The 24,337-nt window shown below is 31.0% G+C and overlaps 1 protein-coding gene across 2 annotated transcripts in view; it reads left to right on the top strand.

Moving 5' to 3' along the window:
- Nucleotides 1–18,773: 18,773 nt before the first annotated feature.
- The window catches only part of LOC148865301 (vacuolar protein sorting 38-like), a 73,196-nt gene continuing 67,632 nt past the window's right edge, over nt 18,774–24,337 (top strand). Inside the window, exons 1-3 of one of the 2 annotated variants that reach the window (XM_088981186.1) lie at nt 18,774–19,097; nt 19,260–19,432; nt 19,623–19,829. In XM_088981186.1, the coding sequence (XP_088837312.1) occupies nt 19,097; nt 19,260–19,432; nt 19,623–19,829 (381 nt within the window). In that variant the 5' untranslated portion in view covers nt 18,774–19,096. Of the gene's footprint in view, nt 19,098–19,141; nt 19,433–19,600; nt 19,830–24,337 lie in introns of those variants that run through there. The other variant, XM_088981187.1, reaches the window with a different exon arrangement.

Here is a 24,337-nt window from a genome sequence, read left to right as displayed (position 1 = left end):
CAGAATAAATTCATTTGTGTTGTAGCCAAACACAACCTAAAGGTTCCTCCAATGCCAAACGACCCCATGTTACTTTCACTATTGCCATCAAAGTTTAGTTTGTCAAAACTAGAAACTAGTGGAGAAAATGGGGTTGGTATTGGCTTTTACAAGGGATTAATCAGTTAATTCATTTTGATCCATTATACCACTCTAATAGTAACTGCTTCAATAATGTTATTCCTTTCTTTGTCAAAAAAATAAATAAATAAATAAATAACCATTGAGTTCCTTTTTTCCCAAATTGTCTAATAAGTGGTAGGTCTAACACATCTTGAAAGAGTTTTACCCCTCTTCTTTGGCCACCTAAAATAGGAATAAGCAAATTATCTTTTTATATTTTCTTGAGGTCCACTTGTAATCAAGCAAAGAGAAAAAGTAAACCTAAATATCTAAAACAAAAGGATTGGACATTAATAAGTGATAACAACTTTCACCATTAGCCATACACCAATTAAGAGATAAGAACCACTTGGGTCTTTCAATGAAAAAAGTTACAAGTACTATACATTCTCGAAAATCTCTCCAACAAAAAGCTCCAATCCTTAGAGGAATTGATTTACCCTAAACTTCCAAGATTAAAAAGTCTTACCTCATGCTATTAGAGGGTTGCACTAATGTCACGGGGCTAGTCGTTGGGATCCCGTGCAGCACTTGAATGCGATAAGTAAGCCTAAGCAACAAGCAACAACACAAGAAAAGGCAACAAAGATGGCACACGAATTAGATAAAAGGCAAATTGTATTGCATTAATGGATGGAAAGCATAAGCACGCAGTTCAGTGTCGAGGGGATCTCATGCTTAACCTTTACATGCTCATGACTCACTCGACTACCTACCTCCCCTCAAAGAGTACGTTAAGCTTTTGGGGGAGTGACAATAGGAAACATCAAAAGGATGAAAAATCATACTATATAATTACAATAACACCATTGGCAGTCCCCCCTTACAAAATACATGCAAAGCCCACCCATGACACACATGTTGACACCATGAAGGCACGCGGTTGGCACTCTGATGGCTCACGGTAGGTGCTTGATGGCGTGAAGAAGGAGTCACCTGTGACACTAAGGCATTGAAAAAATAGGCATAAGCACATGAAAATACACCACATGAAGTCAATCCATATCTTGTTATCTCTCCTCACCAAGTCCAAAATAATTTCTCCCAAAATCTGAATTAAAATTGAAACACTATGGACTTTAGAGTTTTTAATATTTTTTTAAAACCCAAGTCTCAATTAATCCTAAAGTTTGAGTCTAAGGGAATAAAAAAGGTAGACACTAGCTCATCTTAAAAAAAAAAAAAAGAAATGGAATATAATGAAGGGAATTGTTCTTTCAAACACATCCCCTACCTAATTATGCTCCTAAAATTTTACTTGGTTAAAAGAACAAAGGCTATACATCATAAAAAGCAAAGAAAGAAAGAAGAATAGCATGTATAGATTTTTAGAGAGAGACTCATGTATCCCTAACTAGAACTCCAATGTCCCATTCATCAGGCATTTGCCCATGAATACTTATAATCACCTTAGTCTATAACTTGTCATTTTCCATTAGCAATCTTCGTAACCACTTTCAAAGCAAAGCTTCATTATTATTTTGAATATAATAATAATTTGTTTTGACACTTATAAATATACTAATTTCAATGATCATTTTTTTAGCATTTGTTGACAAATTCATCAAGAAAAGAAAATTGTCTTAAAGCTTAAGGTCTAGAATAAATATATCCATAAAAAGTAATGGTTTAATCGTATATTTGTTGTCTTTAAACTTAAATATAAAGATTTAAATCTTTTTACTAGTGGCATATATATCTAAGGTTAAGATTTAAAATATTCACATACATTAATTTGTATTAATTAATATATATCCATTTTTTAAGTTATGAATATATCGTATGGGTGAAATGATCAATATGAGCATATGATACAAAATGATATAATGAGAGTACATTATGTTTTTAATATAACAATCCTTCATATTTTCTCTCATTAAAATGTTTATAATTATTTTTATTCTCCAAACTTTTAGAAAATAACTATTGTTTATTTTAAGATTTATTAAAAATAAAATTGTTTTAAAATTTATGATGTAATTGTAAATTTATTATCTTTGAACTTAAATATAAATATTCAAATGTTCTTACTAATGATTTTATATCCCATGCCAAGATTTATTATATGAATACACATTAATTTTAATGAATTAATGTATACTAGTTGTGAAGTTATGAACATGTAACATATGTGAAATAACTAATATATGCATGATACTAATCTTTACGAGAATACATTATATTTTTTATGATAATTTTTATGTTCTTAAATTTAAATTTGTATTATTCCCAATCATTATTCTTATTAATTTCAAAAATAAAATTCAAAGTATTGATATATTAGAGACAAAAATTGTATTTATAGAATTTTTAACTATCAATGTTCTTTTTCTTTTTCTTTTTTTTTTTTTCACTTTGATGATTCAAGTATACATATATTAAGAGAAACATTAATGTTTAAACTTATTAAGAATATCTAAATCATTTTGATATTGATGAATAAAAAAATTGATATGTATTAATACTTTAAATCTTGCGTGTAACATGACATTAAACTTAAATGATTAGTATAGTATAATATATTACTTGTATAAAATTTTTAATAGTTTTATACTTAAAATTAAGATTTAAAGTATTGATTTGTATTAATTGATACATATCAATTATTTAAATCCCTATAATTATTCATTTTTCTTTTATATTTAAGGTAACTTTTTAAATTCAAATGTCTCATAAGTGATTTTTCTCATTAAAAGCTTGTTTTCAAAGTCAAATTGTTTACATTATAATTTTTATTTTTTTAATAATATATTATGCTACTCTCCTTAATTTTTATAACTAAGGCTTAACGTATCAATATACTAGATATATATAAAAATTACATATTAATTACTTTGAAAATTAATACATTTGATACGCAATGATATTTAAGCATTGTTTATAATACATTATTAAATTTTAATGATTAACAATTAATAATACATAATTTGTTATATTAAACAATATATGTAAATTTCTTAGTTATTTATTTAAAAGATGATATATCTACGAGTATACTATAATTAATACTTATTGTAATTGTATGCATTTTGTTTCTTAATTTTTAAATTTTCTCGTCTTAGTCAATGATTGTCATAAAGTGTTAAATTTGATTTTTAAAATTTATATATTTATACATATTAACAAAAACTATATTGATATTTTTTGAGAACTAAGGTAAGTATATATTTTAATTCTTAGTAAATGTTTGTCACTAATAGTTATCATTATGTCTTGATGGTTCAAATTATATAAACTATCAAAGTATATTTTTTAATGTATAAATAACTAATTTATAGTTAATGTAAAATTTATATATATTATTATTAATATATTTTTTAGTATTTATTTAAAATTTTTAGTGTATTCATATATATCTTAACTTATTCACCTTATCTATTCATACTAAAAGTATATTGTGATGCATCTCTTAAAATTATAATTTTATATATATTTTACATGTATATAGTATTTTCAATATTGTACAAAGTTTAAAGTATTGATATATATTAATTTTTTTAGGTTAATATTTTTGATATAAAATTATAAATTAAGAAAGTAAAACATAATTTTTCTTTGAAAGCAATAAAACTATTACTACATAACATTTTAATTACCTATCATTATTAATTATATGTATATATATCCAAATTTTAATTTTTAGATATCATTTGTTCTTAATGATGTTTTTGTTATTAAATGTTTAAAAAATTGATTAGTTACTAAAATTATATATTTTATAAATATTAATAAAAATTATATGAAATGTTTTAAAAAATATATACGTTTATACATATGTATATTTTAATTATTCATTTTGTTATTAATATATAATCTATTGTTACTAATATATAAAATTATATTTACTTTAATAACATCTTTCATTTTGTTATTTTTATTTTTAAAGAAAGATAAATGAGAATGCACACAATTTATATAACTTGATATAAAAGGTAGTGTTACAAGTAGAAAGGCTTAGAAATAGGATTTTGGTGAAAATAATAAGAAATGATTTAAGAACCCATAATTTAATGATAGATGTGTAGGGATGGCAATGGAATAGGTTTTACAAATTTTAAACATTTAGTGCCTCTTAAACATTTCAATTGTATAATGTACAAAACTTGTAATAAGTTGGACTTTTAATATCCAAACCCTTTCCACATATAAAAATGAAAAAACCTCATTGGCCCTACCTTCCACACATTTAAGAATTGAATATGTTAGGTTAGTGGGTTGGGCCTAGAACCCACATCTAATTTTTGCTATAAAAACAATAAACAAGCAAAATAATATGATCAAACAGAAAAAAGAATTTAATTATTTGATTAAAACATCTAAAAAACATACTAGTTATTAATTATCCTTTAAATAAAATATAAAAGATTATTAAATTATATACAATACATAACTTTGTCTTATAATAATAATTTAATTATAAGCATTATGGCATTTTAGTAAATTTAATGTATAGGTTGAAGAATGTTGGGTTTAACCTAATACTACAACTACTTATACCAATATGAGTTGTAAAATCTTAAAACCCATCTCCATTGCAAAATCCATTATTCTTCATAGAAAAGACCCATCTTATTGAAAAGGGTAAGGGCAAATATCTACTAGGTAAAGTAGAAATTGTCAATCCTATGAATATAGCATGAATAGAAATAAAAATTATATAGTTAATCGCATATAATTAGGACATATATAATTATGAGAATAAGAGTGCACACACATTAAGTTTTAATCTACCTTAAGCTAGTGATAGAATCAAATAATTATTAGAATTGTGTCTATTCACACTTTTATATTAACTAGTAAATATGTCGTATGTGCGTTCCATGTGGAAATTTTAGATAACATTAATAAATTTAATACCTTTATTAGAATAATTTAAAAAATGATAAATAGTTAAAGCATAGTGTGTTGGTGGATTTATATTTTATATTTCATTTTTATTATTATTTAAAATACTTCCTATTTGTCATATTTATTTTTGTTTATCATGAAAAAATATAATATTAGATATATGTACATATTTTATAGACAAATTGTATTTTCTATTTTCTAGTTCAATTTATTTATTTTTAAAATTTTTATTATATAATTATGGCATTATGTTTTAGCCTATTTGACTTGAAAAAAAATGCATTATCATTTCTGGCAACTTTAATGTTTTTATTCCATTTATATAATTAATTTTAAAAATAATTCTTGTTTATCACACTTATTTTTGTATGATATGATAAGTTTATAATATCTAAGATGTATCAAAATTTTTTATAAATTTTATGTACTTTTTATTTTTTTTGCATTTTTATATATTTTTTGCATTTTTATTATTTAATTATGACAATATTGGTTAACCCATTTAATCAAACAATTGGACTATTATGGTGCAAGTCAAGTAGGTTGGGCTGCATGTAATCCAAGGTTCAAAGTATCAATACACAAATGTGTATTGATAGAGGTGTACTTGTACTAAAATCTATGTGCTTTTATATATATTTTTTATTTTTTAAAAAATGGTTTATATATATAAAGGGTTCCTGAAACACTTGTAAAAAACCCAAAAGATACGATACAATTTGCTCGATATGAGGAGTATCATATCAAAATTTTGATCATTAATTTAATGTTAAACCAAATCCAACCCCATGCATTAGACCTAAGGCTGTAGACCAAAGCCAAGCCTAATTTGTATAACATGGGTCAACCTGAATTTAAATTTGATGCACTTGGGTTAGTCTTGGACTTTATTCTATCAATTAGTAGTATGACAAAATTTGACATACACATGCATGTGCATGCATGTACATGTGCTATATATGTGTTTATGATTGTATGTATATAATTAGGCATAACTTTATCTATCTAAGGGCTAAGTTTGGGCCCAACCTAAAAAATAAAAAAGCCTAAACTTTTGAGCTTAGGCTTAGGTGCAAGCCCAAGTTGAGGACAAAAAATCAAAGCTAGCTTATCTAAAATTACAAACTAGGTCAATTCGAGATTGAGTTAAGCCCACCTAATTTGCCTCCCTATGGACCATTGACTATCAATTAGATGCAAAAATAGTTTTTCTTTTATGTTAATTTACCTTTTAATGCTTTTTCTTCCATTAACAACAATGACTCTTATCTATCACACTTAGTATTGTTTAATATGATAAATACATAATAATAGAGATGCTCCTAATTGTTTGTTTTTTTACAAAATTACTATGTTTTTAATAATTTGTGTCTATCTGTTTTAAAATTCTATTATTTATTTATTATATCATGGGTTAATCCATTTGACCTAAACAGTTGAATCATTAACTCTTATCTATTTAGCATGCTTATTGTTGTTTAATATGATAAATAAATAATATTGGAGATGTGCCTAAAATTTTTCAGAATTTTTTAATAATTTTTATAATATTTTTATTTATATTTATTTTTTAAACTTTTATTAATTAATTATGAGAACATTGGTTAACTCATTTGATGTCGATGGTTAAACTATTTACTTGCCACTCAAAAAAGGTGGTTTGTTTAATTATTTTCCATGTTGATTTTGAATATATGTTTTAAATTATTAAAAATATCAAATATAGATTTAATTTGTAGAATTTATTGGTGATAAACAAAATACTTCAAATAAAGTGCCCAAGGAGAGAGAATTGGAGTTAATACCTTAATGAGAGGGTAAAATATTGGATATAAATTTAATTTATATAATTTATTGGTGAGAAACAAATATACTCCAAATAGAGTATTTAAAGAGAGAGAATGGAAATTAATACCTTAATGAGAGGGAATTTAATGAAGTGGAAATTAATAGAACTTTAAATTCTACTTTTACCCATATAGTTAAAGAGGGACTAAATTCCTAATATGGGTGTTTTAGTTAGGAAAAGTCTACAAAGTTCATTATTTAATTTGTCATAAATATAACATTTAATGAAAGGAAATGTGAGTTAGTACATTAAATATAGGATTTAATTATTGATGAAGAATATAATGGATTTAATAAAAGTAGTAGTTCAAAATGTTTGTTTGCCTTCATAATAAAGGGAGATCATGTTTAACAAATAAGGGTATTTTAGTAAAAAATAGAATTTAGACCTCATTCACACTTGCAATTAAACTCATGCAATGTACATGTGGTTAACTAGAAATTTGGTTAGGTTTGGATTTAGGGAAGGAGTGAACATTTTTATCCTAATTTAGGTTAGGGCCCACAAATTTTACGATCAGTTCAAGCCTGAAATATTAAGTCATGCATTCAAGACCAACCTACAAATTTCGAAATGTATCAGTCGATAGGTATCATACCTTTAAGGGGTCGGCACGGGAAATGCTACAAAATCATTTGTATCGTGTCTTTTCATTGTGCCGACCCCGTATCGTGACCGTATTGGGGCATATTAGGGGCATATCGGACTTGTATCAGGAAATATCAGGGTGTATCAAGACTGTATCATAACCGTATCGTGGTGTATTGGCTGATACAATATAGTATCCTATAGGCAAAAAATGAATTAATTTTTTTGAGAAAAAAGGCTTGTAACTCTCTCCAAAAGCCTTCTTTCTCTCGCAAACTCACCAAATCATCCCTACACATTCTTGGATTGTAAAGTCTTTAAAAAAACCCAAAAACAACCTCCAAAACTCAAGAATTTTTAGGTTTTTTCAACTTTTTACAAAGTTTTCAAAAATAATTTTTTTTTTCAATTTATTCAATAGCATGTTACAATATTTTATGTTTTTTTAATGCTTGGAAATGCTTTATATATATATATATATATATATATATATATATATATATATATATGTTGAAAATTCTATATTTTTTGTGCTATAAATAAATCTATTTAATTTTTAAAGAAAATTTAGAAAAAAATAAAAAATAGCAAAAAAAACTAAAGTTTTATTATTTTGGTGTAATCTTCCCATGAAGAATGATTGTATCATAGATCTATAGGTGATCTACCATATCCATAGATCTATTGAAATTTCTAAAATATTCATTTTTTTTTATTTTTGTATTTTTTCAATAACAATATTTATTTTTTAATTTTAGTATGAAAAAATATTTATTTATTTTTTACTTTTTGTAATTTTAAAATATTTTTTCCAATTTTTAATTCATATATCTATTGAAATTTATTGTATAATATTTATTTTTTTTCTAATTTTTTGTGTGATATAACAATAATATTTACCATGTCGTAAATCTATGGATGATCTACCACATCCATAAAATTATTTTTGTTACATTTTATTTTTAATTTTTGTAATAAAAAATAAAATAATTGTTTGAATAAAAATAAATAATTATCTAAAAAATTGTAGAAAATGTTTCATCAAATAATTATTAAGCTTATATTTAGTAGTTATAACCTTATTAGAGAAAACCCTTATGTTTCCATATGTCGGTGTATATATAACTCATTTTTAATTCATAAATCACTAAAGGATGTGATTTTTATGTATATATAACTCATTTATGACCTATATCAACTTGGCCTAGGCTATAGCTCTTTGTAACAAGTAAAAATTTCAGCATGGACTAACCCAATGATAATCTCAAATTTAGGCCTGCAAGTTAGATTACTAAATTTGAATAATTTTAACTATATCACCTTGGGTTAGGGTTTAGGCCATAGAAAATTTATTAAATATCCATCCAACCCGAGTTGTACTTCTACTTGGGTTGACAAATTTGAGTTTGTTTTTTGACATCACTTTTGGTCCTAGTTAGGGTCCATAGGGTAGGTCTTGGTTTAGCACTTAGAGTTAATTGTATCCATCAATTTTATACCCATACTTTATTAGAAAAGAACCAAATGATGTTAAAAGGCTTAGAGAGAATTAAATGGAAATTATAGGTTTAATGGGGTGGGAAGATGTTACAAACATAGATTATTGGGGCATTTTATTGTGTGTGTGTGTGTGTGCGTATGTGAGAGAGAGAGAGAGAGAGAGAGAGAGAGAGAGAGAGAGAGTGAGCAATCTTGTTTGAGAGAGTAATAATGGATTTTATTAGTAATAGTTAAGACCTAAGAGGGTTTTTATTAGAAACAAATAGAAACAATTTGATTAATGGTGGATTTTATTAGGGACAATTAAGACATGTGAGGGTTTTAATTTTGACTTTATATATTTTTTATCATTTAATTTAAAAATAACTAATCATGTATGTGAAAATGAGAGAGGGAGGAGGTCCGTGTGAGCTTTGGGGTGAGAGGAACCCTCATCTCCCCTCTTTCCTCTTTGAAATGTAAATATAGATTATTCATCCATAGATTTTGTATTTTGAGATTTTTCTTTCTATGCAAATTAGAAGCCATCCAATGTAAGATCTTCCAAGAAATTTACACAATTACCCTTGCAAGATAAATGCCTTTATCTTGTCCTTAAACATACTTATTTCGATATTCTTGAGGAGTTAAAGGATAAAGTCAATAATTTATTGAGTGTAGCAAAAAAAAAACAAAAATATGTTTAATAAAACTTCTTAGAAGATTGGAAATCTTGTAATAATTTATCATTAAACTGTAACAAATCATGGTTGATAGTAAGATTATCAATTATTTTTTATCAATTAGATAATATAGTTTTTCTTTTACTAAAATAGGTTCTACTAAATGGAAATGCTAACTGATCTAAAGGTCTAGATGACGAGAAATTATTAAAAAAAAAAGAAATTAACTATGCAAATTATATGACACACTTGTTATTTTGGAATTTGGATCGAATTTACTCTCTTTCAATTTAAGTTGTTGGATTAGAAGCCTATACTCTACAATAAAACTATTCACATAAACTACCGACAATACAAAAAAATGAAAGAAATGAATTAGGAAAAGATATAACAAAAATAAATGTGCTAAATAAGAATACTTTGAAGCCAGGTCAGTTGAAAAGCAACAAATCCTTGACTCCATGTTTTTGTTACATAGGCATTAAGGACATTAGAATTGTTATTGCTGTTATTGTTGTTGTTGTTACTATTATTATTATATTTTTTATAGGCAATTCCACCTCAAAAAATGAAAAATTGAATAGCCTGGTACAGCATTCGAAACCTTCATCGACCCCACTTAACAAATCAGTATTTATGGGTAACTCCACCACACATCAGCGAAAATTTTTGGAGTTTTCCCATTATACCCCTGAACACAAGAAGAAGAAGAAAATTCTTCTTCTCCTTTTCCAAAGTTTTTCAACGTGCGAAGGATTCATAGAGCCCCCTTGTGTTCTCCTATCACCAGCCGTTAGAGGCACCGTTCGTTTACTCTTGTTCCTCCTGAGGTTTCAAATATTGGAATCTCTCTTATTCCCAATTTTTCAAAAGTTGAAAGGATTCTCAAAGATTCCCTCTTCACTTTCCTTCTTCGTGAGTGTTCAAACGTTGGAAGGATTCTCAGAGGCCCCCTACATTCACCTTTGTTAACTGGTCATTGAAAGGAATCTTGATTTATACCCTTGAATGCAAAAAAGAAGAAGAAAGTGAAGACATTTCTTCAATCCCTTCTTCCCCAAGTTTTGACCGTTGGAAGGATTCTCAAAGGCCCTTTGTGTTCACTGGCCATAGGAGGCACCATTCATTCACTGTGGGAAGAAAGCTCAAAGCTCAGTTTACCAACAAAAATTTATTCAGTCTCCTTCTTCCTCTGGCTTCGAGCACCGGAAGGATTCTCAAAGAGCCTCCCTTGTTTCTTTTCCTTTAGTGTGGTAGGACCTATCTAAGAGTGAATTGTTTAATGTTGATCATTAATGTGGGAATTTTCCAATTCCCATTATCCTTTGTGTTGTCTCTCCCATTGGAGTTGGAATAGCTCTATTTTAGTAAGCATTTAAGCAATTGGTACTAGGACTAATGTTCAATGCAAACTGGAACACTGTTGCGCTATAAAAATCGCACTGTACAAACCATTTGTTTGGTGAATGCCTTGTATTGAATGATTTATATTTGGGAGTTGATTTCTCGATTTGGTTGAGTGGTAGTGTTAAGTTTTGTCATTTCTTATATCTAATTGAAATGGTACACTATGTGAGGATTGTCTTTTGCGCTAATGTATGGGGGTTATATTCCTGATAGGAAATGTCAGGTGAAAAATTGGGACAAGGTGCCCCACTAAATGGTTTAGGGAGATGGTGAATAGTTTGCCACTAAGTTTGGAGCACAAACGAAGGCTCCAACAAACTCCCTTTGGTCACTTCTTAGATTTGCCACACGAAGCTATGGAAACGTCCCTTTTGAGTGATCTACTAAAATCCTGGGACTCAGATAGCCATTACTTTACAGTTAGTGGAAGGATTGTGAAATTTTCTAAGGCCAATATTGCATTGATAATGGGGCTTGGCCTGTCGGGTAGTACTATTGCCCTATCGGAAGGCCTTCCTAGTAGGAGATTGTTCATGGCTCCGTTTGGGTTGGACGAAAATCATTCCACCTCTATAGAGTTGGATGTGGTGTGGTGTAGACTAAAGAAAATTTATCTCTTGGATGGTGAGGAGCACATTGAGGAGGTGGTGAAGCTAATTATATTGTTCTTATTCAGTTGTGTGTTGTTTTCCCAAGGCAGCTTGAGAGTGAGCTCCTTTTGCGTTGGATACGTTAACGATTTACAACGCATCAGTGATTATGCTTGGGGAAAATGTGTACATGATTTCCTGGTTGGTGGTATTGACCAGATTGTATCCGAGTAGAGGTGCATCCTCATTCAATGGAAACCTATTTGGATGATCATTGTACTGATGGTTAGTGTTAATGGTATTCATTCATTTCTTTTGATTTATACTTTACATAAATCTCATTCAATTAACCATTGCTTATTGGTTGTTTGCTTTTTGTAGTCATGGTTGTACGAGTATACATTACTTTTCACTCCTTCAATTCCCATTGCCAGTCCTCGTCCGTTCAAGTGGAGGAACATGGGTTACCAATGGAACGTGAAGAGAGCTGATTTGCTGAAGAAATCTAGGCCGAAAATGGTTCTCACTTCTTTTCCTCTACTTATGTTGTTTGTATTTTTTTATTCCTTTAGTTATGGGGAGATCCAAGATCTAACATAGATTTTTGAACTCATTATATGTTGCTGAGGTTCTAAACCCTACCAGTGAGGAGATGGCCTTGGTGGAGGTTTAGTTGGAGGGCCATGTAAGTTGAATTCATGAGATTGTTTTTGTTTTCTGAGTCCTTTATGTGACCCAATTACCCGGTAATTGATTTTTATAGAGCAATAAACCATTGGTGTTCATATGTAGTTTGTGGAATTAGGGGGCCATAGCAAGGGTAAGGAACCATTGAGTGATTGTGAGGACCCTGGTCACCGGTGAGGTCAAAAGGGGCAAAAGGTATTATTAGCGTAGCTTACATGTTTTGAGTTATATATAAATTGACAAATTGCTAGTGTTGAGATTTGTTAACCAACTTCTAACTTGATTTTACAGGGATTTTGCAAATTTTGTGTTGAATCTATGGAATATCAAATTCTGTGCACGGAGGCCAAGGAGTATGCCTCGACGAGAAAGCAAAATGAAGCACTTCATAATGAAATTATAAGGCTCCTTACAATGTTGACAAGTAATGGTCTGGATCCGAATGGAGTAGCATTGAGTGAGGACCTGATAGCTTTGGCAACCTATGCGCCAGAAATTGATGACTATGGTGTAGACTTGCCTTTTCAAGTCGTAGGTGACACCACGAGGGTAGAGCAATCTCTTGATAGGGCTAGAACAAATGTTGTAGCCCCATCTTGGGAGATCGCTAGTGCCTCCCTCCATTGCCTCTACCTATAAATGTAGGTTTTCCTGGTCAAGGAGAGAGCGGAAGCAAAGCAGCATAGTGATGTCGCCTTCCTTAGCTCTTGGGTAGCAAGGGTAGGTAGCAAAAGAGAGAAGGGGAAAGTTTAGTGATAACCGTTGGTGTTGTCTCAGTCTTGTCTCTCTAGTTGAGTTACTTAGTATTATAGTGGCTTGTGGAGTATTTGGTGCAATTTGTAGATGCACGATCTTTGTGGTCTTCTTTTAAGAGAAAGGAATTGTTTTTGAAGGAGGATTTTGAAGTTGTGAAATGATTCTTGAACAACTCTAAGAGAGGGAAAGTGCACATGATTTTAAACTGAATTTTTTTCTATTTAATTGATTTTCTTTATGCTTGATTTTGTCCATTTAATTTTTATTGTATAATGAGGTTGATGAATGGTTATTCTCATGGCAGTGAATAATTAGTATGGAAAGATGGCGTGGTGTTTTTGATTCCAGATTTCTTGTTTCCCCTCTTCAACCTTGAAGCATGGATTTACAATGATGTACTATTTTGATTTAGAGAGGTATTGTTTGCTGTATAAGGTTAATTGGCGATCTAGTTTCCGAGGTAAACTTGCCCATAAAAAATCCCATTACTTGTGCTTATTTGACGTTATTTGTTGTGTAGGTGATGGATGTGTATGGGTTTTGTATGATGGCAAGACCCATCAACACCATCAAGATATGTTATGTGTCTTCAATGACATCGGTATGGGTTATTGCTTGCAATGTAGTTAAAATCCACACAACCTGGCGATGCATTTTGTAATATAATTTCAATGTTGTGTATTTGTAATGTAGTTGTATGTTTTAGATTCCTGGCATGATGTTTTGTATCAGTGGTTGAAACCTGAAGAAATATTGATGTTCGATAAGGTGTTCATACCACTTTTGGATTGCTCATACTGGCAATTACTAGTGGTGGATAATGGGAAAAACCCCAAATCAGTGAACACGAGGGGGCACTAAGAATCCTTCGAACGTTTTAAAACTCAGGAAGAAGCAGAAAAAGAAAATTCTTCTCCTTTTTGCGTTCAGGAGTATAATGGGAAAAACCCCAAATGTTTCGTTGACATATGAGGTGGGTGGAGTTGCCCATAAATAATGATTTGTTAAGTGGGGTTGACAGGTTTTGAATGCCATACTGAGCTATTCGAGTTTTCATTTTTTGAGGTGGAGTTGCTTGTAAAAACCCCTTATTATTATCATTGTTGTTGTTCTTGTTGTTAGGATGAATTATTTATCAAATTTGGGAGGCGGGAGGGTTGATTGGTCAAAGCCCTTCTGGTATAAAAAAATTAAGGACAATATATGTTGCTGGAAAGACATGATATGATACTGAATGTAATTTGAATTATTTGGTCCCTCTCTAGTTGTGAGGGTACAAAATGTGATTTGAACTACTACATTTCTCCTCATTCAATTTCCACTAATTGAATCTTGGTATTAACTCCCATTCTTTCATTGGATCCTATATTTAAGCTATTCTTTTCTCTAATAAATTCTATTAGTTAGATCTATGTTTTATACTTCTAATGATATAAAGTACATGTCTTTAAAAATTGACCCAAAAATAAAACCATTCTTCAATTCTCTTGGCAAGTAAGCAATTCAATCATCAAGATCAAATTTGTCAATCCATTATGCCATAATTAAATAAAAGGTTAAAATATAAATAAATAAAAAATAAAAAATTGGGCACATCTCTAATGTTTTATATTAATCATGTTAAATAAAAATAAGAGTGATAAATAATAATTATTCTTGTTGATATTGGAATGAAATAAAAATAAAAATGATTTTTGTGGTGGTAGATCAACAATTGAACCTTTCGAGCCAAATGTGTTGACCCTTGATAATAATTAAATAAAAAAATGAAAAAAAAGATAAGTAAACACAAAAATCATTATGTAATAATGCAGAAATTTTGTAAAAAAATGTTTATGTATGTATCTAATATTTTATATTAATCATATTAATGTGATAAACAATAGTTGTTTTTTATTGATGTTGAGAATAAAATGTAAAATTTAAAACCAACCCAAAAATGAAAAATTTTTCCTAGTGGTAGGTCAACAATTCAACATTTTATGTGATATGCATCAACCCTTAATCTCATAACTAATAATAAAATTTAAAGAAGATAAAAATTACAAAAAATGGAAAATGTAAAACTCTATTGAAAACATTTGGGCACATCATCATATTAAAAATTAAATACAACAAAAAAATTAATTTTTCTGTTTTATTGATGATGGGAATATAATACAGTATTTAAAACTAACCCAAAAATAAATTATTTCCCTAATTGGTGGTAGACCAACCCGTGAAGTCAAAATTAATTAATAAAAAGTAAAAAAGATAAAAATGCAAAACATATATAAATTATGTAGAAACCATTTGGGTATATCTCTAATATTTTATATTAATTAACCATATAATAGAAAAACAAGTGTGGCAAAGAATAATTAATTTTATTTATGATAGAAATGAAATATAAATTTTAAAACCAACAGAAAAATGAAGTTGTTTTCCTATTTGGTGGTGAGTCAACAATTCAACCTTTAGGGTCAAATGTGTTAACCCCTTGTGTGATAATGAAATAACAATAAAAAGTAAAAATATTAAAACACACAAAGTATATAAAATATGTAGAAAACATTTGAGCACATTTCTAACATTGTATATCCATTATTTAAAAATAATAATTACGCCAAATAAAAGTATTTTTTATAGACATGGAAATATAAAAAAAAAGTTGTGTATATATATAGAGAGACATTATATACATACACTATCACAAAAAATTGCAAATTGCACATTACTAGTTGCACTAAATGTCTAAAACACCATTAATGGAATGTTTAGTTAAAACATGTGTCATGCGTAGTAGAGGTCGATAAGCAAGTCAATGTTTTCCTGACAAGTCTGGATCTATTGAGCAGAATATGTTGTGAATAGCACTTTATATCTATATATTGGGGATATGTCTTATAATGAATGCTATTCGATCAAAGGGGTGCAATATAGATGGGTCCAACCCATGCCAAGACTGATCCAATCCGAAGTTTTTAATGGGCTGGGCTTGGATTTTCAGTCCTCAAGCTAGGTTTGGGCGCAAGATTTCATGCATTTTTATTTTTTAGGCCCAACCCTTAGGTAATTCAAAAAAGCATGGCTTGATTATACACATTAATACATGGAGTGTTTTTTGGAATTTTAGTTGGACGAGTTTTGCCCCTTTGTGTTAATGCTTTTAGATTTTTAGATTTGAATTTGAGGATAAATTGATATTTTGTTGATTGTTTTAAATGAGTTACTTAAATGAATTGTAACTGAAAGTTTAATGGAGTGTTTATTTGGATGTATTTATCTCTCTTTTAATTAGTAATGAATTATAACTGAAAATTCATAGAGTGTTTAGCTAGATCTCTCTCTCTCTCCCTCTTGTAATTAATATTGAACAAAATCATTATTATTTGGTCATATTTAAAAGTAGGTTCAATTGTCACTATTTAATGATTTTAAAATGTGGATTTTGAGTGTGGTTCCACAATTTTGATTATGGTTTTTAGGTTAGTTTTTCCATTGGTTTATAAGTAGTTTTTGCTCAATCTCAATATGTTTGAGAGGGTCTCATCCGAAATATCCATTTCAAAAAGTCAATATTTTTCCTAAAAATTTTGTTAGATATAATTTAAAAATTGATTTATATTATTATGAGCATCTCAATATCAACAAATAAAGAAAAATACTTGGGTTCCCCAATTATTCAAGGCATAATTGATAAGAAGGCTTTGAATAACATCAAACTAAAATTAAAAAGAAAATTTAGGGTTGAAAATTGAAAATTGTTTTTAAAGATGAAAGAGTGATCCTTATCAAATAAGTTTTGAATGTGGTTCTTCTATTTACAAGGCGCCAACTGGCCAATCAATATGGTCTTTTGGATTAAATCCAACCTGCACCTAGGTTGGGGGTTTTGGGCTTGGGGAATGGGCCACCCCATTGTGTAGCTCTATGGAGCAAAAAAAAAAAGAAAAAAAGAAAGAAAAGGTTATTCCTTTATTTCAAATGATGTTCAAATGAATATACTCCCCAAAAGATTGATAAAATTCAAAGTCAATTCTTTTGAGACACAAGAGAAGGCAAGGGAGAAATTGTAGGATAAGTTAGAAAATGCTTTACAAATTAATGACTTTTATTTTTGGGAAAATTACTAAAAAGCCCTAGAGTTTCTGGAAAATTTATAAGAAGTATTTTTCCCTTATATGTTAATGCTTTCATATTTGAATTTGAGGGAAAATAAAATATTTTGTTGATTGTTTAAAATGAGATCAAAATAGGACAAATTGAGCCATCCATTGTTAAATTCTTGCTGAATTATATAAGAGGATAAAAATGAAATTCTTTTATGCTTCTTAAATAACTATACATGTCTGATTTTTTATTTGATAACTCACAATGTGTCTAAGTAGACATATATAAATCATAGAACTTAACGAGTTGTAATTGAAATCACAAGGAATATTTAGTTGGACAAATTTAATTACTGTAGACACTTGGTGTTGTTATATGTTGATTTGTAGATGAATTACAAATTACTTGGAATCTATAAGAAGTGGCAATAGATCTTTAAAGCTTTTGGACTTTTTCTTAACTTAAAATACTCCTCTCTCTATTATGAAGATATAAGTTGTAAATTGAATACTAATTTTCATTTCATCATATTCTCTCTCATTAAGTCTCATATTTAAGGTTAATTTTCATTATCTCTCATAAAATCGTATATATAATATATTTTTGTTTCTTGTCATAAAAGTTTAATATAATTAAATTTGTGAATAACAATTTTAATAGTATAAAAACTTAATTCAAAATTGGCTTGGAAACAAATCCAATTTTTAGCTACGATAAATAAGAAGATTTTTTATGAATAATAGAAATGGAATACAAAATTGAAAACCACCTTAGCAATGAAACCACTATCATGTTTGTTAAATGATGGAAGTGGAATGCAAAAATTATGAAAAAAGAAAATTAATGTCTATTCCATCACCTTACTAAACAAATCAAATGATTCAATAGTTTGATTAGACAGGTCACCATGGTGTTGGTCAAGTCAATGATTTTTTTTACAAATAAGCAATTTAGTGAAAAATGAACCTAAAATCTTGGTCAAGTAACTATTTAATTAGTCTGATCGGTCTCTAGGCAAGTAATGGTTCAATTAGCACAATAAGTTGAAAATATATATATATAAGTTATAGAATAAGAAGATTTGATACAAGTCCTCAAGTTGAAAGTCAATAAATCACCAATATATATAGAATTATTGTTGTTGTTGTTGTTATTAGTTGAAATTGTCTTGCGCAAACTACATGCACATGTACTAGTTTGCATAAATGCATGTATAATTTTAAAATGGGTTCGTTGAGCAAATCAAACCCCTCCTCTGCCAAGTCCAACTCAAATGCATCAAATTATAGTGCAGGTTGAGCTTAAATTGAGAAGATTAGGCTTAACCTTCGGCTCAATCATTTTTCTTTTTTACCCCGGCTCAACCTGAACATGACTTGATTATACACATTCACTATAAACCTGGCCCAACCTGCCCTACTTGTACTTCTATAACCTTATTTGATCACGACCACATTCAAATTTGGATTAGCTAAACGCAATGGCTGTCAATAGGCTGTGGAATCAATGATGAAATTCCACGCTAGTAATAAATTTATAGACCCCACTGTATGGTTGCGGACGGGCCCATGTATTTACATACTGGCCTAGAATCTTATCATTGATTTCACGGTCTGAACAGCCATCGTGCTCAGTCAAACCTTGCTAGTGACGTTTACCGGGAGATGTTTGTACCGGATGATGCCTGCGTTCTGTGTTCAACTTATAGGAATACGGCCCGACATTATAACGGTACCGTCGATCGTGTGTTTTCAGGAATCCGGATTTGGTCCGAACAAAATTTGTCCTAACGTCATCTTAGCCGTGCATTGGTAACATCTCCCATGAATATAAGTACGGATTACAACCGCTGGATTGGTGGATCAGGAGAAATAAGAAGGCTCCGTTCTAAAGTTAGAAGGGCATGACACATTTGATCAAAACCCAAACGACTTCCATGTTCACCTGCCGGTCGCAGTTACACTTCTTTTTCTTCTTCAACTAACTCTTGTGTTGTTTTTATTCTCATTTCATGGATAGATTGTCATTAAACCCTAACTGTGATTCCGGATTGATAATGTTAGTTTATGATTTTATTACTTTGAATCTGCATATTCCATCTCTTGGCTCTCTGCACAGTGGGATCGGAAAGGACTTCGGAAAAGAAGATGAACGAAAAGGAAAATTTGAAGATCATCCAGTGGGAAGATTTTGAGCAGGAGGTCGCTCGACTATGGAGCCTTTCAACTGTGCTTAACAAAGCTAAGGAGAGGAAGAGTTTACTGGAAAAGCAACTTGAATCACTCATCCATGTAGGGTTTTATATCTAACTTGAGAATTTCATTTGTGCTTCGCCCTTAAAATAGTTCTTTTTTGATTATCTCTCTTCAAAGAGTTAAAAGAAAAGTTGAACTGTGCTTTCGAAAGATATTCTCTCTCTTTTGAAAGTCTGGGATTTAATTGATTATCCCGCTGTATAGCGGGCGACAATATGTTGGGTAGGTAAAAGCAGAATCACTAAGTAGGTCAAATGAGCTGGAGGAGATGCTCGATAAACTGAAGGCTCGGAAGTTAGTGATGGGAAAAATGTTGATGTATTCAAAAGTTGTTTCGGAGGATGTGAGGAACCAAGAGGAGGAGCTTAAAATTGAACTTGGATCACTTCTAGTTGCTGCAAAATCTCTTTGTGTGGCGAGTAAGCAATTGCAGGTAATTAGCAATTACTCTTGATCTTGTATGGTAGTATGATATTTTGTTGATTCAGTTTAACCATTTTAGAAGTTTGTTTATAAGAGACATATGCTATGCATTGTGCTGCTATTGTTAATGCTGTTGTCCATTATTAATTGTTTCTGTTGTTGATAGGAATCTCAAATTTATATTATTGTAAGAATTGTAAGACAGAAAGGGGCTGAGTCCCGTCTCTGAAAATGTACAATTTATAAATTGACGTCTAAACATCCACACTAGAGGGAAAAATGATATCCTGCAAACTATTACATGAATGAGAAAAATTAAGATCTGAATAGCGCTTCAAAATAAGTTACCAGAAAAAATTATATCCTCCACTTGGCTACTAATGGATCTCAAATCACGTCCTTCTGTTGAAGATGTGCCTATTTCTTTCTTTCGGTATGTCTTGAGTCTCTTGACGGTTAGCAAATTGCTCTGATTTATGTGGATTCAACCAACTCATTATGGACATAAATCTTAAAAAATTCTGATGCACTTTTTCACACCATGCCTTAGAACCTTGTTTGCTATCTTGACAGACTCTTGCTGATCTTTGATTGGGAAGAATGTATCCCAAATCTGTCTTGTTTAGCCATACCTAGACTAATCTTGGATCATTGTCGTGGAGCTGTGGAATTCAGAACTCTTTCATTTTAGGGGTAGTCTGTTGCATTCTATTTTTAGCATATGTGGTTGTCTTCTCCTTTTTTTTTCTCTGAGAGTATGGAATCTTGGTGTTTGGGTATAGGGCGATTGGATGGGCTGGTTTCAGATTTTGGAAGAAGCACAAAGAGATAAAAAACAAATTAAAAGCATGAAGTAAAGAGGTCTTTGGTTTGATAGGAGGAAGGAAAATATCCATCTTAAAAAAGATTGAAGAAACTGACAAAATAGTAGTAGAAAGTTCAATGAATTTGGAGAAAAAGAGGAGGAAGAAACTTAAAGATTGAGTTTAAAAAATTGCTTGCAAGGGAAGAGATTAACTAGACGCAGAAATCAAGATAGAGATGGATAGAAAAGGGTGATAGGAGTTTGAGGTTTTTCCACAATGTAACTCGTAGTAGGAAAAGGAAAATCTGATTCTTAAGTAGAAGTTGATCGAATTGAGGTGACTAATAAAAAATATATAGCTAGGTTTTGAAAGATGCCTTTCCTCTCTTGTATCAAATTTCTGTAAATCAGGATTCCTCGGTGGCTGAGAATTTCAATGCCTCTGGTAACTCTTTCAGTTGGAATCTATTTTGTAGGAGGTGCCTCTTTGATTGGGAAGTTGAAGAGTATGCAAATCTGTTGTGCCTGCTTCATAACCAGAGGATTGACTCAAACAAGGAGGATGCTTGGAGATGGAAATGGGAGGCTGATGGCAGGTTCAGTAAGTTGATAAGTTCAGGTCAGGGGAACTTTCCGGCTAGGCAGGTTTGGAACACAATTAGTCCTTCTAAAGTGAAGTTTCTGCTCTGGACAATGGCTTTAAATAAGTGTCTAACCAAAGTTAATCTAGTGAAACGTGGCATTCAGATTTTGGACATGTCATGTGGCTTGTGTGGTGGGGCAGCAGAAACTATTGAACATCTTTCTTTACATTGTCCAGTCTCGAGTCATATTTGGAGGCATTTCCTTCAGGCCTTGGAAGTCAGTTGGGTAATGCCAATTTCTGTGAAGGATCTGCTGTTTTGTTGGAAAATTGAGGGTCTCAGCAAGAAAGGAACCTTGGTTTGAAAAACTATTCCGGCTGCAGTGCTTTGGACTATCTGGATTGAAAGAAATAACTGATTTTTTCAGGGCAAAGCTAAATCTCCAGAGGCAATGGTGCAGAAAGCTGTGGGTAAACTACTGTCTTGGGTATCGGCAACGGAAGAATTTAAAAATCAGAATTTGAGATTGTTGTTTAGTTCTCAGACTTGGATGCGTTTGTAATCTGAGGTGGCTCTAGGCAGCCTTTACTGGTCTAGGCTCCTTTGTACTATTATTTGATTTAATAAAATACCTTACCTTTTACAAATATCTATCTATCTATCTATCTATCTATCTAATATATATATATATATATAGCTAGGTTTGAATAACCATTCTGAAGTTTGAAGTTGGAACAGCTTAGTTCTCCCTCCTCCCATCCTCCACAAAGAGAAACTGCATGTGGAGTGGTTAGAATGGAATGACACTTGGAGAAGATGAAGTGAAAATAGCAATGTTTGAGATGGACAAAAAAAAAGTCTCTGCCCTTGATGGATCCACAATTGGATTTTACCAAAAATGGTAGGGGATCATTAAAGATGGGCTTATGAAGGTATTTGTAGATTTCCATGGAAATAGAATTTTCAGTAGGGATGTCAATGCAACTTTTGTAGCTCTTAATTCCTAAAAATACCAAGGCTGCTCACCGCCTCAACCAACATATTTTCTTTCCATAAACAATGCTTGAAAATAGCAATGTTTGAGATGGACAAAACAAAGCCTCTGCTCTTGATGGATCCACAATGGGATTTTACCAAAAATGGTAGAGGATCACTCGGAGTCTCTTGTCCTTTTGTGTTCTTTATTTGGTCTTGGTTCTCTTCTCTCTTTGGTTGCAGCCTTACAGGTGGACACCTCCCTTGGACATGGTGAGCCTATTTGACCCAAGCTGTTTTAGGCAACCAAAGAACTGTGGAAGGGTTAGGTGGAGAGCCACAAGAGTAGCTATTCTTTGGTCTGTTTGGGAAGAGAGGAATAATAGGATCTTTAAAGGAGTGGAGAAATCCAAGGAGGAAACTATAGAAAAAATAACCATTATGATTATCCACTAGTTGAAAACTTTGGACTTGTTAAAAAATTTCTCAGCTAAGTACATATATAGGAACTGGGGAGAAGTGGCAGCTACAACTTCCCTAAGACCTATTGTGCAGGAACTATGGTCTCCACTAACACAACAAAGAACAAAGTTGAACTTTGATGGGAGCTCTAGAGGTAATTTGGGTCCTTTAGGAATAGGTAGAGTATTCAAAAATGGAGAGGGTAGAACCTTTGTGATGTTTTCGGGGCCAATAGGAGTGGGAGAGTCGTTGAGAGCGGTGGTGATGGCTTTGCTTCAAGGGGTAAGATATGCTAAACAGCTGGGGTTACATCAAGTTGACATAGAAGGAGATTCTAAATTGTTAATTGATTGGTTGCATTCATATAGATTGGGAACCTGGATATATAGACAACCCATAAGAGAAATCCTCAACATAACAAGGGAGACTGGAGCTTGCTACACGTGGACAGGAAGATCAACTACTGGGCTAGCTTATACCTTAGCCAAACAAGGGACTGTGAGGGGGAGTTTGTTGTGGGTAGTGTTGTAAGAAGATTACTTTGGGTTCAACTCCCTATTTTAGGGGTTAACAGTTGTATCCTAATTTTATGTTAATGAAGTTACTGTTTCCAGTAAAAAAGGGCAAACTTCTTGAAGTACCCCTAAGTTTTAGGAAATTGACTAACTTTACCCCTTATGTTTACATATTGTCTTAAAGTATCCATAACTTTTCTGACAATCGACTAAATCCTCCCCTGCCGTTAGTGTTTGTTAATATTTCATCATAATCCATTCACATGTGACACCGCATGACACAAAATTTTTAAAACCCAAAATTACCCTTTTGTGGTTGATTTTTCCCTCCATTGTTCTTTAAATTTTCAAAATATAGTTCAACAAACTTCAAAAGAAATATCAGCTTAGCATCAACAAAATTTGAAATTTTAACATCTCTGCCCACAATCCATAATTTCTGTTTTCCCTAATCTCCTCTTTATCAGCCCAGAATTGCAAATCCTAGATAAATAGAACCAAAGAACTAATAAATCAGAACCTAGTTTGGGTGCCTTCTCTGCAAACTTTGGGTCAAAAAGATACAATGGCCTTTTTGGAAACACATTTATCTTCTACGTTGATTAGTTGCTAGTCGGAGCTGCAGGTATATAGTTTGAAGCTTCCTTTAGACTCAAAGAAACGAAAAAGAGCCTAAAGTCATGAAGAAAAGAAACTAGCAAACTCTGGCACTGCAAAATATCCATTTCTTAACAATAAAACTAATGATAACCACTTTGAAACTATTGATATTGTTTGGGTTCAACGGTATTCTTGTCATTTTTGTTCTTTTGTATTTTGGCACCCATATGAGGGCTTACTTGTAATTTCTCTCAGTAGTATAAAATCTCAAGTTTGAGAGAGTGAACAATAACTCTCTCTTCTCTACTTGAAACTTCCTTTCTCTCTTCTTCTCTTGTTTTCTTTCTCAATAAAACCTAGATATTGCAACTTAGTATCAGAGAAACTAGAAGGTCGTGGGAGAGTCTCTCTCTACTGGTGTTCGCTCGGAGGGTGACTTGCTGACGTCAAACCGCCACTGGGTGACATCAGTAGTTTGTACAATTGGCTATGGCAATCTCTAAAAATTGTATGGTTTGTTTCACCTTAATTTTAGATGAATTTTGGTATACGTCTCGTGGTTTAATGTTTTTATGAT

Source organism: Nelumbo lutea, chromosome 3, assembly GCF_056320005.1.
Source record: "Nelumbo lutea isolate HS-2025 chromosome 3, American lotus-T2T, whole genome shotgun sequence".
Classification (NCBI taxonomy): Eukaryota; Viridiplantae; Streptophyta; class Magnoliopsida; order Proteales; family Nelumbonaceae; genus Nelumbo; species Nelumbo lutea.
Note: the sequence above shows the minus strand (reverse complement) of the source record. Positions and strands in the feature narration are given on the sequence as shown.